The 17,817-nt window shown below is 40.2% G+C and overlaps 1 protein-coding gene across 2 annotated transcripts in view; it reads right to left on the reverse strand.

Annotated features, from left to right (window-relative positions):
* Positions 1-15,239, reverse strand: part of SPAG1 (sperm associated antigen 1) — a 68,615-nt gene extending 53,376 nt beyond the window's left edge. The window contains exons 1-4 of one of the 2 annotated variants that reach the window (XM_036072741.2): positions 13,333-15,163; positions 9,412-9,553; positions 7,273-7,432; positions 1,124-1,249 (exon numbers count right to left, since the gene is read on the reverse strand). In XM_036072741.2, coding sequence (XP_035928634.2) covers positions 1,124-1,249; positions 7,273-7,432; positions 9,412-9,553; positions 13,333-13,564 — 660 coding nt within the window. In that variant the 5' untranslated portion in view covers positions 13,565-15,163. Of the gene's footprint in view, positions 1-1,123; positions 1,250-7,272; positions 7,433-9,411; positions 9,554-13,332 lie in introns of both variants that reach the window. The other variant, XM_078072176.1, reaches the window with a different exon arrangement.
* Between the last annotated feature and the right edge of the window lie 2,578 nt (positions 15,240-17,817).

The following is a 17,817-nucleotide window of genomic DNA, read 5'->3' on the forward strand; positions in this document are numbered from 1 at the left end:
AAAAATAGCATTGACTTTCTGGACCCTCTGGAAGGATCTCTGGGAGAACCAGGGCCCATGGATTATACTTTGAGAATCACTGTACCACTAGTCTATCTACCCCATGGAACCATAACCCCCTGTTATATTTTCAGGGCACAGACCTAGCAAAAAATGGGTGTTCAATAAATACAAATATATTAATTACAGAGAGTGGCATCCATACCAGATTATGGTGTACCTCAGTTACATGAGCAATTCTTAATGGGGAGGAAAAAGATGCAGGAAGGTAAATTATTAGAGAGCACTGTAATGAAGGGCTATGGATGTTTTTTAAATAAAATTGAGTATTCAAAGAAGAAATGAGAATAACAAGAATGAACCCAGAATGAAGAGACCTGAGCAGGCAAACTTTCAGAAATGATAGGAATAAAAGAAAAAAGTAGGGCAGAGGGAACAGAATGCAGGATCCACGTGAAAGCCCAGAGACTCCCAATGCCCAGGACACAATGGCTAGATTCTGTAATATCAGGGTCAGGTGGATGCCCAGAAGCTCAGTTTTAAGTTGAAGTTAAGTATAAATGGACCTGAAATTCCAACAGGCCCCTTCTTTATGGAACCCATGGGTGAAAAAGGAAAGGTCTACATGACAAAATAGGGATCGACCACAGAGAAATAATCATAAGGGGCTGGGGTAATAACATGCAGTAAACAGAGGAATGACATCTATAACTGCTTGCAAGTATCTATTTAATACTTTAAATCCAGAGTTAATCATGTAATAAACTATTTCCTCTATGCCTCCATTGGACAGACAAGATTATTCCCTGAAATTCTCACCCACTGAATTGGATCTTATGTGCTCATCAAAACTGGTCAGCGTAGAGCAGACATCACAATGAAAGAAAAAATGAGAAAAGGCAGAGCCCAAGAAGCAAGGCTTCAAAGGGAAATGTTTCATTTGGATCTCCAAGTGATGAAACACAGCCTCCTCAAGAAGGCCACAGCACACAGCCAGCTGAAAGATGATCCCCAGCTCTCAGGGGACATCACACTGTGGTTACTCTGATTAACTGCTAGCTCTCTTAACAACAACAACAGTCTTGTCCCCCCGCCACCCACACCTCACACCAAAACGGCCTACCTTACTAACATGAAGATGGCTATGTGAACCACGAACTGGAGGCAAATTATCTTCCAGTGCTGGAAGTGTGTCAGTTTCATGAAAGTGCATTTTATTTTCTTCTTTTTTAATTTCCGATATCCAACTCTGAGAAGCAGGAGAAAAAAGAAGATAAACAGTTTGAAGTAATTAATCAGGTGTTAGGATTACAACATTATCATAGTTTCCTATGGGTTCATTTTTTTGGGTGACAATTTGGTCATGCATTCTATCTGTAATGCCCTTCTACTATTATTTTAAACTGTGGTAAAATACACAAACAAAACTTATCATGTTAACCACTTTTAAATGTACAGTTCAGTATTATTAGGCATATTTGTGTTACCCTTCCTACTTCTATTATTTTGCAAGCTTACTCTCATCCCTTCCAACAAGCTTTCCCTGAACTACCTGGTTGGGCTACAAATGCTCCTCCTCCATGTTTTAACACAGAGATTTAAAATAAGCCATTTATTGTTCATCTCTCTCACATTCTGTAAGTTCCCTGAGGGCAGAACCTATGTCATAGTCTCACCTTTGTGGTTCAGGAATCTAGCACAATGTCTGGCACATAATAGGTTCATAATCATGTTTATTAAACTGAATTTTCACAGGTTCTAGGAAGAAACTGAGTGAGAGATCTGTTATCTGGGAAATTCTATTATTATTATTCAGCAGCTCTACAGTGAGGGTCTGATAGCTGTCAGACACTATATTAAATTAGGCACCGTGATACAGCGATTAACTCTGTTATCTGTCCTAACCGTGCAGGAGGCAGGGGAACAAAATGGGAGCAGAGAGGTGAAAAAGGGAGAAGAAACAGAAAAACAGTAAGGGGAGAAAGGTAAAAAGGAAGAGGAAGCACTACAGAGGAGGGCAAAGAGTAAGAGAGCATGGCGGGGAGAGGGACAAGTGGCAGGGAAAAGCAAGAAAGAAAGGGAGAAGAAGCAAAGTCGAGAGGTGACTGAGAAAGAACACGCAACTGGGGAAAAAAAAGCAGGTTCTGCAACTAAAACTACGCTGTTATTCCCTGGACAATAAAGCCAAAGAACTCCAGACATAAACTGATATTTTAACTTGTAGATTAATTACCAGATTTTCAATTTCAAGTCAATAAAATGGCAAAATGAGAAAGCTGAAAGTTTATGTTTTTTTAACGATTTTATTTATTTATATATTTGACAGAAAGAAAGAGACAGGCAGAGAGCACAAGCAAGGGAGCATAGACGGAGAGGGAGAAGCAGGCTCCCCGCTGAGCAGGGAGCCCGATGCGGGGCTCGATCCCAGGACCCTGGGATCATGACCTGAGCCCAAGGCAGACGCTTAACCAACTGAGCCACCCAGGTGCCCCGAGAAAACTGAAAGTTTAAAAAAACATAGCATTCTGAGTTAGAGAATACATATTCCTCAAAATTGTCTTCAAATGTATTATTCAATCCAGTAAAATATGCTGAATAAAATAAAATAAAACAAAAAACTGTTTCTCCAGAATCTGTTTTAAGAAGTTATTTCTTAAGCAAAATGAAACCACAAAAGAACTCAGAAAATACAGGTAAATATGCATCTGGTGGAGAGGAAGCTTTCTCAAGTATAAAAGCAAGAAAACAGAAGGGATAAAACCAAGGGATAAAATTTTTTTAATGAATAAACATGAAAAACACTATACACAAGATTTAAAAGACTAATGACAAACTGAAGGAAAATTTAGAATATATGCAACAGAACTATTACAACTAAATAAGGAACACATGAATAGAAACATCAATAAAGGGATATCTCCTCCTGGACCTGATGGAGTAACAGGGACTGGATCTGCCCTCCTGCTTAAACTCTAAAACTGGATAAAATATATGAAACAGTGGTTTTCAGACATTGGACAATAGGTAGCACAGGGCAATGATCCTTGAAAGAAAGGAAACAAATGAGGGAAGCTTTGCATTGGCCCCAATTTACTGCCCGTAATTTCCAGGCTATAACATAGGGAAAGGAAACCCAAACAGCCCTGTGGTCTCACTGAATTAAAAAAAAACACAGTTCAGGCTTCAGGGAGGCAAAGATTACAAAGATCCGGGGTGCAATATATTCAAGAAGAGGGAGCCAGACAGAGAGAGAACTCTAAGGATAACCTGAATAGCACTGTATCTGTTAAGGAAACGTAATTCATAGTCAAATCCTTTCTTATAACAAAAACTTGAGGCCCAGATGGCATCAGTGGTGAATTCTGGAAAATGTTTAAGGAAGAAATAATACCAGTTACACACAAACTTTCCTGGAAAATTCAAGAAGAGAGAACACTTCCCAACTCATATTCTATGAGGCCAGCATTACCCTATTACCCAAACCAGACATTACAAGAAAACTACAGGCTAATATCTCTCGTGATTGTAGACACAAAAATCCTTCATAAAATTCCAGCAATATATAAAAAAGACACAACATGACTAAATAGAGTTTATCCTTGAATGCAAGACTGGTATAACGTTTGAAAACAGAGTACATAATTTACCTTATTAATAGACTATAAAGAAAATCTTACATTCCTCTCAATAAATGCAGGAAAAGCATTTCATAAAAAAATTTTTTTTTAAGATTTTATTTATTTATTTAACAGAGAGAGACAGAGCGAGAGAGGGAACACAAGCAGGGGGAGTGGGAGAGGGAGAAGCAGGCTTCCCTGCAGAGCAAGGAGCCCAATGCAGGGCTCGATCCCAGGACCCTGGGATCATGACCTGAGCCGAAGGCAGACGCTTAACGACTGAGCCACCCAGGCGCCCCAACATTTCATAAAATTCTATACCCATTCATGATAAAAATTCTCATCAAACAAGGAATAGAAGGGACCCTCCTCAACCTTATAAAGGGTCACATCATAAAATCTAAAGCCAACATTATACTTAATGGTGAATGGCTGAATGATGTCCCCCTAATATTATGAACAAGACAAGAATATCTGTTCTTACACTTTTATTCAACATTGTACTAGAGGTCCAAGCCTGTGCAATAAGGCAAGTAAAAGAAATAAAAGGCAGCCATCCTGGAAAAGAGGAAGTAAATCTTTCATTATTTGCAGATGACATGATCCTGCATAGAAGAAAATGAATCTACAAAAAAGCTACTACAACTAATTTGTAAATTTAAGAAGATTGCAGGATACAAAGTCAATATAAAAGGATCAGTCAGATAACTATAAACTTGCAATGTACAAATAAAAATTGAAATTAAAATTCCACTGATATGAGGTATCTAGATTAGTCAAACTTACGAAACAGAAAGTAGAATGGTGGTTGCTAGGAGCTGAGGGGAGGGAGAGATGGAGAACTACTGTTTAATGGGTATAGAGTTTCAGTTCTGTACGATAAAAAAAAGTTCTGAAGATTGGTTGCACAACAATATGAATATAACACTGAACTGCACACCTAAAAATCTCTGAATATAATAATGTCAATATAACACTAATGAACTGTACCCTTAAAAATGGCTAAGATGGTAAATTTTATGTGATATGTATTTTACCACACCAAAAATACATACATACATACATACATACATACATAAAATTTCATAGCTAGGGTGACTTAGAATGAGGAAAAAATTGAAATTGAAAAACATTAACTTTTACAATAGCATAAAATATATTAAATACTTAGGAATAAATTTAACAAAAAATATGCAAGAACTACGCATTGAAAATTACAAGACACGGGGCGCCTGGGTGGCTCAGTTGGTTAAGCGACTGCCTTTGGCTCAGGTCATGATCCTGGAGTCCCGGGATCGAGTCCCGCACTGGGCTCCCTGCTTGGCAGGGAGTCTGCTTCTCCCTCTGACCCTCCCCCCTCTCATGCTCTCTGTCTCTCATTCTCTCTCTCTCTCAAATAAATAAATAAAATCTTTAAAAAAAAAAAAAAGAAAATTACAAGACACTGGCACAAAAAATTAAAGAAGACTTAAATGAACAGAAAACATATAATGTTCATGGATCAGAAATTTCACTATTAAGATGTCAGTTATTTTGAAATTGATCCATAAATTCAACACAATCCCAACCCAAAGACGAGCAAGTTATTTTGTAGTAACTGGCAAGCAAAGGACCTAGAATAGCCAAAACAACTATGAAAAAGGAGAACAAAGTTGGAGGACTTCTACTATCTGATTTTAAGACTTAACCATAATCAAGAGAATGAGGTATTAGAGTAAAGAGAGACATTTAGATTAATGAAAAAGAATAAAGAGAGTCCAGAAATAGACCCACACATACATGGTCAATTGATTTTTGATGATGATGTCAAGAAGTTCAATGGGGAAAGGATAATCTTTCATTAAGTGATGCTTGAAACCTTGGTATCTATATTATATGTGTGTGTGTGTGTGTGTGTGTACCCCAAAATTAAAACAGATCCTAGACCTAAATTTAAGAGTTAAAACTAGAAACTTTCTAGAAGAATAATATGAAGAACCTTGGGGATCTGGGATTAGACAAAGACTTCCTAAATAGGACACAAAGCACAGACTGTAAAAGAAATATTGATTTCATCAAAATTAAACACCTTCGCTCTTCCAAAGTCACCGTAAAAAATGAAAAGGTAATCTGCAAAGTATTTTTTGCAAAAATATTTGCAAAAGATGTATCTAATGAAAGACATGTATGAAAGACATGTATTTTACGACTTAGTAAGAACATAAGTAATCCAAATGTTTTTTTAATGGGCAAAGTATTTAAAGACTTTTCACAAAAGAAGATATATGGATGGCAAATAAGCACATGAAAAGACACTCAACAAAGTTAGTCATTAGAGAAATGGAAATTAAAACCACAGTGAGATACCACTGCATATCTAAAAGCTGAAATTAACAAAACTGGCAATACTAAGTGTGAACCAAGATGCAGAGCAACAGGAATTTTTATTCATTACTGGCAGGAATGCCACTTCGGAAAACATTTTGTTCATCAACTGATAAGTGGATAAACTGTGAGATATCCATACAATTCAGTACTACTCAGCAATTAAAAGAAACAAACTATGGATATGCAACAACATAGATGCATCTCAAAAGCGTGATGCTAAGTGAAAGAAGACACAAAAGACCACATACTGTATGACTATATTTATAGGGAAGTCTAAAAAAGACAAATCCACAATGATAGAAAACAGTTCAGGGGTTACCAGGGACCAGGATGTGGGGTCAGCACTGACTGCACAGGGGCACAAGGAAACTTTTCGGGGTAATAGAAATGTTTTAGAGCATAGACAGGTGTCAAAACTCAGTGAAACGTAGACCATTAAATTTTTGTTTGAATGTAAATTATACCTCAGTAAAGCTGATTAAAAGAAATCACTAAAGATACAGGCCATTAACAAAAGAAGAAATTCAACTGATGGACAAAAAAATTGAATGTTGCTAGTAATCAAACAGATACACGAATTTTTTAGTTATTTAATTGATTAAAAAATGATTATAGGGTGGCTTAGTCAGTTAAGTGTCTGCCGGCAGCTCAGGTCATGATCCTGGGGTCCTGAGGTTGAGCCCCGCGTTGGGGCTCCCTGCTCAGCGGGGAGTCTGCGTCTCCCTCTCCCTCTGCCCCTCACCGCACCCCCAACCCCCGCCCCACTCATGCTTGCTCACACTCTCTCTCAAATAAATAAGTAAAATCTTAAAAAAAATTATTATAGTATCCAGTGAAGAATACCTTAAATGGGCATTCGTATATACTGCTGCTGAAAAGAGAACAAAGGCACAACTTTTCTGAGAACATAGAAATGTGTTTCAACAGCCTTAGAATTATTCACATCCTTTGATCAAGCAACTGGATTTCCAGTAATTTATGCCGGGGAAATAACCAGGATCGTACAAAAGAAATTACAAACCAGCATGTTGTGTAGCACTATTTATAGAAGCTGAGTGAATTATGTTTCTTTGATAGGACAGTCATTTAAAATACACATGTGGGTGTACAGACACAAACATACACATTCACAATATTCTCCTGGGTTTGAGAAGCAACCAATACTACCTGAATGAATACCACTAAAAGCCCTTCACTGACAAAAAAGAAAGAAGCCTAGGATTTTAGAAAAGGGAAGGAGACATATATGCAATATGAGAATGTCACAAAAACCAGCGTCACTCTATACCTTCATGTCGCCGTCAATTTTTTCCCATTCTTCTGCTGTAAAACTGGATGCTGTTGCTGCAGGTTTATCTTTCCTCAAAGCTCTACTTTCAGGAGCCAAGCCTTTAAGGCGCTTTTCACAAAATTCCGTAAGTTCAGGATAATATCCTTCCTCACCAGACCTTTAAAAAAATTCAGAACTTTGGAGTCACCACTTTATTTAGAGACCAATGTAGATTTGCAGGCTGGGCTCCATGGAGCAGAGGGGTTCTGTGGAGCTCTCCAGGGCTGCCCCTGCACAGGGATGAAGGCTGGGCTGTGCGTGGGCTTCCCACTCACCTTCCTCAACCAGCACAACCTTCGTTTTTATGTTCATCTATGGAGTGATGCAATGAAGGAAAAAATGGAGCTCCAAAGATACCAGCTTCCATCACACACTTTGAAAGTTGAATAAACAACATTTTCTCCCCTCTTTAACATGTGTTCATTTTGTTACATAAGGTAATTTTAACTTATAAATGAAAATTCAATATTAGAGACAGGCAGAAACTGAGACTGGATTTCCTTCCCAAGGAGGAGTTTGTAGCTCCTTTTTTTCCCCCAAAGGGATAGGAAGAAAATGGCAGAGGAGTGGTTCAGAACAACATGCCTCTAAATTCAACCAACTCAAGGAACAGAATTCATTCCTAGAGAGTTGTATGGAGAACTCTGTTCTTTGTTTCTGAAGGAAAATCAACCGTTTCCCCTTCTAAGTCTGTTTACCTTTAAATTTTTAGAAAAATAGAAAAAATTCCCATTTTCAAATAAATTTTTCTTAAAAATAAATTCTGGGGGTGCCTGGGTGGCTCAGTTGGTTAAACGTCTGCCTTCAACTCAGGTCATGGTCCCACAGTCCTGGGATGGAGCCTCGGGGTAGGCTACCTGCTCAGCGGGGAGCCTGCTTCTCCCTCTGCCCTCCATTCGTGATCTCTCTCTCTCACTCTCTATCTCAAATAAACAAATAAAATCTTTAAAAATAAATAAATAAATTCTGAATCAATGCAATATAATTGAATTAAGCTATTCATAGAATTTCTTAGAACCAACAGCGTGTGGCTTTCAAACTCTTCCATCACATAAACGTCACATTTTCTTTATTAGTCTTTGACCACAGGTAAATGAAAATGTTTTTCTACTGCTGAGAAAAACAAAAGGAAAAATACATGTTTCACTTTCCATTTCAGAAATGATGAGGTTGACATTGACTGTGTCCGGGCACAAGCAGGGATGCTTAGGGAGGACAGGAGGCTGAAGGTGATGAGAGAGAAAAAGGAGAGGACACAGTGATGAGGAAGGGGGTCAGAAGACAGAAAACAGATAACTACCACCTAACAAAAGGAACGCTACTGATGTCCAGGGAGGAGGGATTCATGCTTCACAAACACTTCCACAATATCAGGCTACTCTCCAAATGAAAACCCCTCAGTACATCCCAAATAGGTGGCACGCATTGGGATCACCCAGAGCAGTGCTGCTTGAAGTGGGCTCCCTTGACCACCTGCATGTCAGTCAGCCAGGCACTCGTTAAAAACACATGTTCCTGGGCCCCACCCCAGGTTTCCTGAAGCAGGGTCCCTGGGAATGGGACCCTCAAATCTGCATTTTTAACAACCACATTTGACCTATATTAAAGTTTGACAATCACCACTGTGGGGCCCTTACCCAGAGAAGGTCTGGATTCCCTGCTTTCTGGTCCCACCTCGTGGCCTCCCCACCATGCTCTCCTTGTGACCAGCTCACGGTGAGTCACCACCCACGTTGGCAGATGGTATGGTGTGGGGGGAGTACCAAAGAACTTTATCAACTGGTAGGCTGGTGAGCTAACCTTATTTTCTAATGGCTACTCTCATGGCTACCTTTTCCTAGAAAATGTGGAGGAAGCAAGAAAAATGTCCTCTTGAACACTGATGAGCCTTACGTTGCATGCTGGAAGTAGACCTAGCCAGAACCCTCTGAACTAACCACAGGATCAAAACAACAGTTTTGGAACCTAACATGGGAAAAAACAAAACAAAACAACAATCTCAATATGTGAAAGTGCAATATTTCTAAGAGTTTCAATTTTCAGAAGACAACAATATAATTGGTATACTGAAACATAAAATGATTTTTGAATGCTTACCTGAGTACCCAAAGAATTTTTTCCAAGTGTTTAATATCTGAACATTTTTCAATATACTTGAAATCCAAATGTTCCACAGGAATTTTAAATGTTTTTGTTGTTCCAAAGCCCCATAGTGATGGATAATCTTTGGCAGTCATGGCTGAAATGTAGTATAGGAAAATAGTTATGAAGCAAATATATATACTAATACTGAATTTAGATAGTAGTAGCCATCTAGGTATTTCTATAACATTGATTTTTCCTTTCTATGGAAAAAGGAGGTGTGTTTTCTCTGAGGAGGAAGGCTACTCATTTTAAACTCTCTCTCCTTGCTAACAACAGTTAACAGTCATGGAACTAAATTACTAAGTACCATACATAGATTACCTCAATCTCCACTTAAGCAAAGTTGGAACACAAAGCATGTTTTGGTGCTATAGAATAGGAAAAGACTTTTCCTCTACTCATTTAGGTTCAGTGCCTGAGACTCCCAAATTAAACTGATAAAATACACATTAACAGGAGAAAAGGTTTATTTTATACACTTATGCATGGGGGGGCGGGGCTTCATAGAAAAGTGAAAACCCAAAGAAAGAAACGGTTAGGCCTGGGAGCCTCTATACCATTTTAACAAAGGGTGACAAGTAGTGGGTAAGTGATTAGACAAAGGAAAAGGGGGTTTGGCTTTTAGGAGAAGGTAAATATATGGGAGAAACTAGTGAAAGATAATGGTTTCCTTTTTTTTTTTTTAAGATTTTTTATTTATTTGACAGAGAGAGACACCGTGAGAGAGGGAACACAAGCAGGGGGACTGGGAGAGGGAGAAGCAGGCTTCCTGCTGAGCAGGGAGCCCAATGTGGGACTCGATCCCAGGACCCTGGGATCATGACCTGAGCTGAAGGCAGACGCTTAACGACTGAGCCACCCAGGCGCCCCGATAATGGTTTCCTTATTAAGATTTGTTTATGCAGCCTTATCCTGGTGCTATCTACTATGATGAAGATTGTTCTCCTCCTCCTGGTGTGAGAGGGGAGGAGGGGACACCTTTACAAAGGGAAATTTATGCCCTATTAGGCAGAAAGGGGGAGGGTGAGAATTCTTCCTGTTAATTGTTTTCAGTTTAAAATAATCCTTATGCTTTGGGGCTCCTGGGTGGCTCAGTCGTCAAGCGTCTGCTTTCGGCTCAGGTCATGATCCCAGGGTCCTGGGATCGAGCCCCGCATCAGGCTCCCTGCTCAGCGGGAAGCCTGCTTTTCTCTCTCCCACTCCCCCTGCTTGTGTTCCCTCTCTCACTGTGTCTCTGTCAAATAAATAAATAAAAATCTTTAAAAAAATAAAAAAAATAAAAAAATAAAATAATCCTTATGCTTAAATGGCTTATTTGGGGATGGCATATTCTGGTCCCCTTAGGTGGCATATTCTGGTCCCCTTAGGTGCTCAAACTTTTTTTTTTTTAAGATTTTTATTTATTCATGAGAGACAGAAAGAGAGAGAGAGGCAGAGGCAGAAGCAGGCTCCCCACTGAGCAGGGAGCCCAACAGGGGACTCGATCCCAGGACCCCGGGATCATGATCTGAGCCACCCAGGCGCCCTCAAACTGCTTTTTAAGATAGCTTTTAATGTTGATTTCAATTACTTCTACTTCAGCTGTTTGTTCAGACCCCAACCATGCTTTGTGATTCAGCACAAACACAAATAATATCCTTTAACTGTCCTTTCCATCACCCTCTCCGCCATTCCCTGCTGCCCACTCCTGTGTTCTAACAACACTGGGCCCATACCTTTCTCATAGCACATATTCTAATTATTTATTTTTGTCTTCCCTTCTAGATTGTGAGATCTTACTTTATTCATCGTCATATATTCAGGACCAACATAAGTAGTGCCTTATACCCTTAAGAAACACTTGCTGAACTGAATTGGGAAAAAGGGAGCCTTGGACTGTTTCACTTTAATGATACTGTTGCTAATGATGATGATAATAACACCAACAAATACTACACAGCTCTTAATGTGTGCTGGGTACCATCCTAAGAATTGTACATATATTACCTCATTTAATCTTTCAACTACTGTATCAGGTAGGTTTTATTTTAAGTAAAGAGCAGTAATAACAGTTAACAGTTATGGAGCTAAATTACTGTGCCATGGATTATTATCTCACATAATCTTCAAAACCACTCTCATGAAGGGTATTAATAATTACTCCCATTTTACAGAAAAGGAAGTGCTTGTGTTTTAAGTAACCTACTCAAGGTCATATAATTAGTGACTGAGGATTTGAATCTCAGTAGGCAACTGCAGAGCCCACACACTTAGCCATCATACCCAGACTTTTCAAATTGTGGGTGGCAACCCCTGAAATCAATTTAGTGAGCTGCAATTAGCATTGTTTTATAATGAGACACACTAGAACAGCAACAACAAAAAAATCTGACTACTTCACATACCATTGAAGTGAATACTGTTTTGTAAAAACTTTTATTTCGTGTCTATACAAACAAATGACAAGTGTGAACATAAATGCACATGTTGCAAAATATATTTCTCATCGTGAGTCATTGTCAAAGTGTTTTAAAAACCACTACAGTAAAACACATTGGGTTATAAATTTTAAAACAAGAAGTAGCAATGGGTCTAATTGACCAAAAGTATCTCCTTCAGCATGCCTGCCCTCTGGGAGTCTGGTCATACATCAGACCTCTGCAAAAGAAGAGAAGGCTTCTGTCAACTTCTCTATATTCCTGCTGGCTTTGACTGGGGCACAGAACACAGAAGACAGTTCATCGGCTTTCTGATGAGATCCAGCTGAAAAATGAGATGATTTTCGCCCTATACTGGCAGGGCCCAGGATGATGATACATTCATCACAAGGATAGCCTTAAGAGTGGAAGTTACTGGAAAGCAACTTGAAGGACTTTTAAATTATTGATGCTGCCCAGAACAGAATGGGTTACATTAGGAGAATTTTTCTAAAGAGTTGGCAGATCTTTGATGGGAGAAACTTAAGCATCCAACAGGATTAAAATGGATGATCTCGAATTTGTCTTGCAACCCCTGAGATTTCACGATTTGAATAAAATACAGTGAAAAAACATTTTAAATGACAGAGCCATCTCTTATCTAATCAAATTAATTTCATTCTGCACACTGGTTTAACATTTCTCTGAAAATCCTTTTTGAAAACTTTATATTTGTTTGGGGTTCCCCCCCCCCCGGTGGGATGAACATTTCAAGACTACTAAATGTTAACTCTCAAGTTCCGAAAAACAAATCATACAACAGTTTATTTGCTCTCATTAGAACACTCCCACATCTGGTTGGAATTTCTTTGATTAGGAAAATCCTTGATTCTAGTTGGATTTAATCTCTTCTCCGTCATCCTGATCCACATCCATTTCCCATATTCCCTAATCAGCTGACAGAAATACCTCCAGCGGAAACTGAGATGGTTAAGTAACACGAAAACCTGTTTTCCTCCCCCAGGCACGTTCTCTCCACAACCACAGGGTCCAGCGCCCCCTGCAGGCGGAGATCGAAAGGAAATGGCTCCCTTAGCCGTAGCAACGGTTTCTGTGTACAGCGCGGCCGAGAACTGCAGGGGTCAGGGGCCGGCCAGGAACCCGGAGCTCTACCGTCAACCCAACGGTCAGGGGGCACTTTAGGACCCTCTGAAATCGCTCCCCACTCCCCGGCTTTGGTCTCCAGGACTAGTGGCCGCCGGCAGACCCCGGCAACCCCCGTGTTGCGACCCTGTCCCAACATCCGCCACCCTCCGCCACAGTAAACTAAAGCCCCCAGTTTCTCCATCCCATAACCGGCTCCCTCAGTCGAGTCCGACCGTGCATTTGCTTCTCGGGGCCCGCTTTTCACCCCAGCTCCCGAAGGGAACTGCGATGGGAGATGTAATTTACTCCTGGCTGGCCGGCAGGTACTCACCTGGTTCCCAGACGCCACTCCGCGCCGCGGACGTGACCACTGCACAATATACCACCGACGCCGCAGGTGCCGAGATCGGGGCGTGTCGCCCCGCCTCAGCCCCCACCGGTGAGAGGCTGACCGCCGGGGGCGGGACCACAGCCTCTGCGGATGATTGGCTGGCCCTCGACTTGCTACCTCGCTGATAGGCCTCACAGCCCACGCTCTCCCGCACAGAGGACCCGTTTCCCATAGAGTTAAAACGCCGTTACTGTTCTGGATTGTTACACTACCCGCAAGATAAATTGATAACTACTCCAACTTAATTATAGAAATATAATTAAACGTTCGGAATATCTAAAATGCAACCCAGACTTAGCTCCTTCCCTTTACCTAGAAGAGTAAATGAAAGACAAGATTCCCTCTTCCTTTGTATGCATTCAACATCTTCGGAGTGCTGGTTATGAGACACCGTACTGGGCACTGGGATACAAAGGCAAATAAGACGTAATACAATTCAGATGAATAAAACAGTAGAGATTGTTGGGGGAATGTATTTTACTTTTACAATTTCAGATTAATGTCTGGTACATAATAGGAACTGTTATTTTCCTTCCCTTTGCACTTAAATTAGATCTACAGTCCTTTAGCAGTCACTGACAGTGGTAAAAACACTGATAGCGGTAAAACCTGTGCTGCAAATATGACTGACTATATTTTTATTATTTCCATTGCCAATGCCAGAGAATGCTAAATTTGCACCTTCATAGGCACAGATTTGAACTTCAGAGTAATCCTTAGTTTGCTTTGTCAGCATCACATGCCCCAGTCCATGTAAAGTCACTTCATACCTCATTCCAGCCAGCAAACTTCACTCAAAACTATGTCCTAGGTTTAAAACACTGACTACTGTAACTTGACATAGTTTTACTTCCAGCACAGGAGGAAATCCTTTAAATATTTGGGGAAATGGTTGTAATTCCACATACTCTGTAATTTTCTTTTCATTCACTCAATATTTTGTTCTGGTTATAATTATGTATATATACATTTATGCTTAATTAAAAAGTAGGGTAAAAAGCAACTTGAAGGGGATAGACTATGTAGGCAAATGAAAATTACCACTATCATCTTCATAGAGGTAAGACATTGCAGCCAAGAAACAAGGATAGGTATGTGTTAGTTTTTCTTCGAATGTATACATTCCAATACATTCAAATATAGAGAAAAAATAAGCTTATACAAATTAAAATTACACCAGAAATGAAAATCCCAATATATGGATTAGAAAGTAAAATTAAAGGAATCTTCCAAAGAGCAAAGGAAAAAAAAAAAAAGGAAAAGGAATGATGAGAAAGGTCAATGAAGTCTAACATTTTTTTAAAAAAGATCTAGAGAAAAGAGAATATTGAAGATAGGAAGTTATTAATTCAAGAGGGGCCACCTGGATGGCTCAATTGGTTGAGCATCCTACTCTTGGTTTCAGGGCAGGTGGTGATCTCATGGGCCCTGAGACCCTGCCCAGCACAAGGCTTTGTGCTCAGCCAGGAGTCAGCTTGAAGATTTTCTTTCTGCCCTCCAATTGCACACTCATGCACTCACTCTCTCAAATAAAAAATAATTCAAGAAAATTTCCCAGAATTGAAGAGCTTGACTTTCCAGATTGAAAGGACCCACCAAGTACCCAGAACAGTGGAAAATAGCCCCATGCTAAGGCACATACTGTAAAATTTCAGTACACTGGCAAAGAGAATCCTACATTTCCAGAGAAAAAATGAGAAAGAATTAGGAATAAGAATCAACAATACTGGGGAGGTGGATGGGGGCACCTGGGTGGCTCAGTCAGTTAAGAATCTGCCTTTGGCTCAGGTCATGATCTCAGGGTCCTGGGATCAAGCCCCACATTGGCCTCCCTGATCAGCGGGGAGTCCACTTCTCCCTCTCCCTCTGCCCCTCCCCCCTCAGTGCCCCCCCCCCCCCCCCCCCCCGTGCACTTGAGCATGCTCTTTCAAATAAGTAAAATCTTAAAAAAAATACTGGAAGCTAGGAGACTATGAAACAATCCTTCAGAATTCTGATGCTGGTTAAGAACAACACAAAAGGTCATTTCAGGCAGAGAGAAAAGCATGAGAAAGGCACAGGTAAGAAAGAAGTAAGGACTGTTACCTGCTTAAAGAACTGCAAACATCTCCTTGGAACCAAAAGATTAAGTGAGAGGTGGGCTGAAGTGGTGACAGAGATAGAAAAGGAGTCAAATATACTATTCCAATACTTCTGGCTTTATCAAAATGGAAAGCCACTGAGGATTTTCAGGACAGTGCCATGAAATCCGTATTTCTGAAACAGCAATCTGAAGAGGATGGAGACAGCAAGGCTGGAAGCTGGGAGACTAATCTTGAAACTAATCATGTGTGGAAAATAATACAGCAATGGTGATAATAATAAACACTGATTAGGCTAAGAGTTTTTATGGATTCATTTTATTTTGCAACTAACCTGTGAGGTGGGTGCCATTATTTCATGCCTACCTTACAAATGAGGAAAGTGAATCCTGGTGAAGTCACACTGTTAACAAAAGACACTGTGGATATTTGAACCCAAAGCCTTTCACTTAAGTCCATACTGTTTACTGAGCTCTTAAAATGATAGCCAATCCATCAATAAGTCCCTTAGCTCAACTTCAAAATGTTATCTTACAACCAGCCACTTCTTAGTCCCTCCACTGCTACCACTCTGGCCTGCCATCATTGTTACCCTGAACTATTACAGGTGGTCCTTAACTGGCTTCCCCATCCATCACCCATCCCTACATTATCCATTCTCACAGAACAGCTCAAGTAATCTTTTTTTTTTAAGATTTTGTTTGACAAGAGAAAGACACCGCGAGAGAGGGCACACAAGCAGGCGGAGTGGGAGAGGGAAAAGCAGGCTTCCCACGGAGCAGGGAGCCCGATGCAGGGCTTGATCCCAAGACCCTGGGATCATGACCTGAGCCTAAAGCAGATGCTTAACGATTGAGCCACCCATGCGCCCCCAGCTCAAGTAATCTTGTCTTAAATCATGTTACTGTCCTGTTTACTCCCATCACGAGACCATACATAAGCAGGCCTCTGCCTAACTCAAAGTTTGAGCCACATGGGCTTCATTCTAAAGTGGGAACATCCACCCCAAGACATTACAATGGCCATTTCCTCAATTTCAGCAATGCTCCCTCCCCTTGTCTTACTATCTCATCCTTCAGCCCTCTGCTCAAATAACCACTCCCTCTTGACTAATTTTCTGCACAGAACTTATTCTAGGAAGGGTGGGGATATCCATGTATTTGTATATGTGAGGAGGCAACTTGTTTTTACATCTTCTCAACTTATATAATTTAGTCTTAAGACTGGCCTTTTTTTTTTTTTTAAAGACTTTTAAGTAATCTCTACACCCAACATGGGGCTCGAACTCACAACCCCGAGGATCAAGAGTTGCATGCTCTACCGACTAAGCCAGCCAGACACTCCTAAGACTGGCTTTTTTTTTTTTTTTTTTTGGAGACAGACACACACACACACACAGAGACAAACACAGTGGAGGGTGAGGTGTGCAGAGGGAGAGAGAGAACCTTCATCTCACAACCCTGGGTTCATGACCTGAGCCAAAATCAAGAGTCCAACGTTTAACTGACTGAGCCACCAAGGAGCCCCAAGATTGGCCATTTCTGATTTCATCTACTATTTTTACATTTTTCACAACTTTAATCTCTGAAGATAACTTCAGAGCCTCAAAGCACCATATTGACCATCATAAATTCCTCCACTTTGACAATGAAGTTGAAGTTAAAAGAAATGAACTGGCAAGTCACTGAGTAGCAGGGCTGGATTTGAATCAATTTCCATGCTTTTCTCATGGACATGCATGTCCATAGTCATTGGTAAGCAGTTTAAGTACGGGACAAGTTATGTGGTGACTCTAAGCTCAGATTTGCTGATATTTATACTTACAGAACACTATTTGAAAGTCTTTTTTTTTTTTTTAAGATTTGTTATTTATTTTTGAGAGAGAGAGTGTATGCAGAGGGGAGGGGCAGAGGGAGAGGGAGAGGGTCTCTGCATTCAGTGCAGAGCCTGACACGGGGCTCGAGCCCACGACCCTGAGATCATGACCTGAGCTGAAACTAAAGACTTGGACACTTAACCGACTGTGCCACCCAGGCACCCCCAAAACCATCTTTTAAAGCAATTTTATACCTATTTTACCTTTTTTTCTTAAAACTGTCCAGGGAGGCAAGAGGTAAAATGGCTTCCATTTTTATAGATGTAAGGGACACAAAGAGGGGACTAGTTGAAATGCTGGTCTTAAGTTCCAGTGGTAATGTTTTTTCCATTAAACCACTGTCTAGTTAACCAAATAATATTCAATTAAATTAATGATACATAAAAGAACTATGATAAAATCGAAACAGCTAAGAGCAACATTATCCGAAGTGTTAGGATTTGTTTAGGGGACTGTCCTATCATATTT

This window comes from Halichoerus grypus, chromosome 5 (genome assembly GCF_964656455.1).
Source record: "Halichoerus grypus chromosome 5, mHalGry1.hap1.1, whole genome shotgun sequence".
Classification (NCBI taxonomy): domain Eukaryota; kingdom Metazoa; phylum Chordata; class Mammalia; order Carnivora; family Phocidae; genus Halichoerus; species Halichoerus grypus.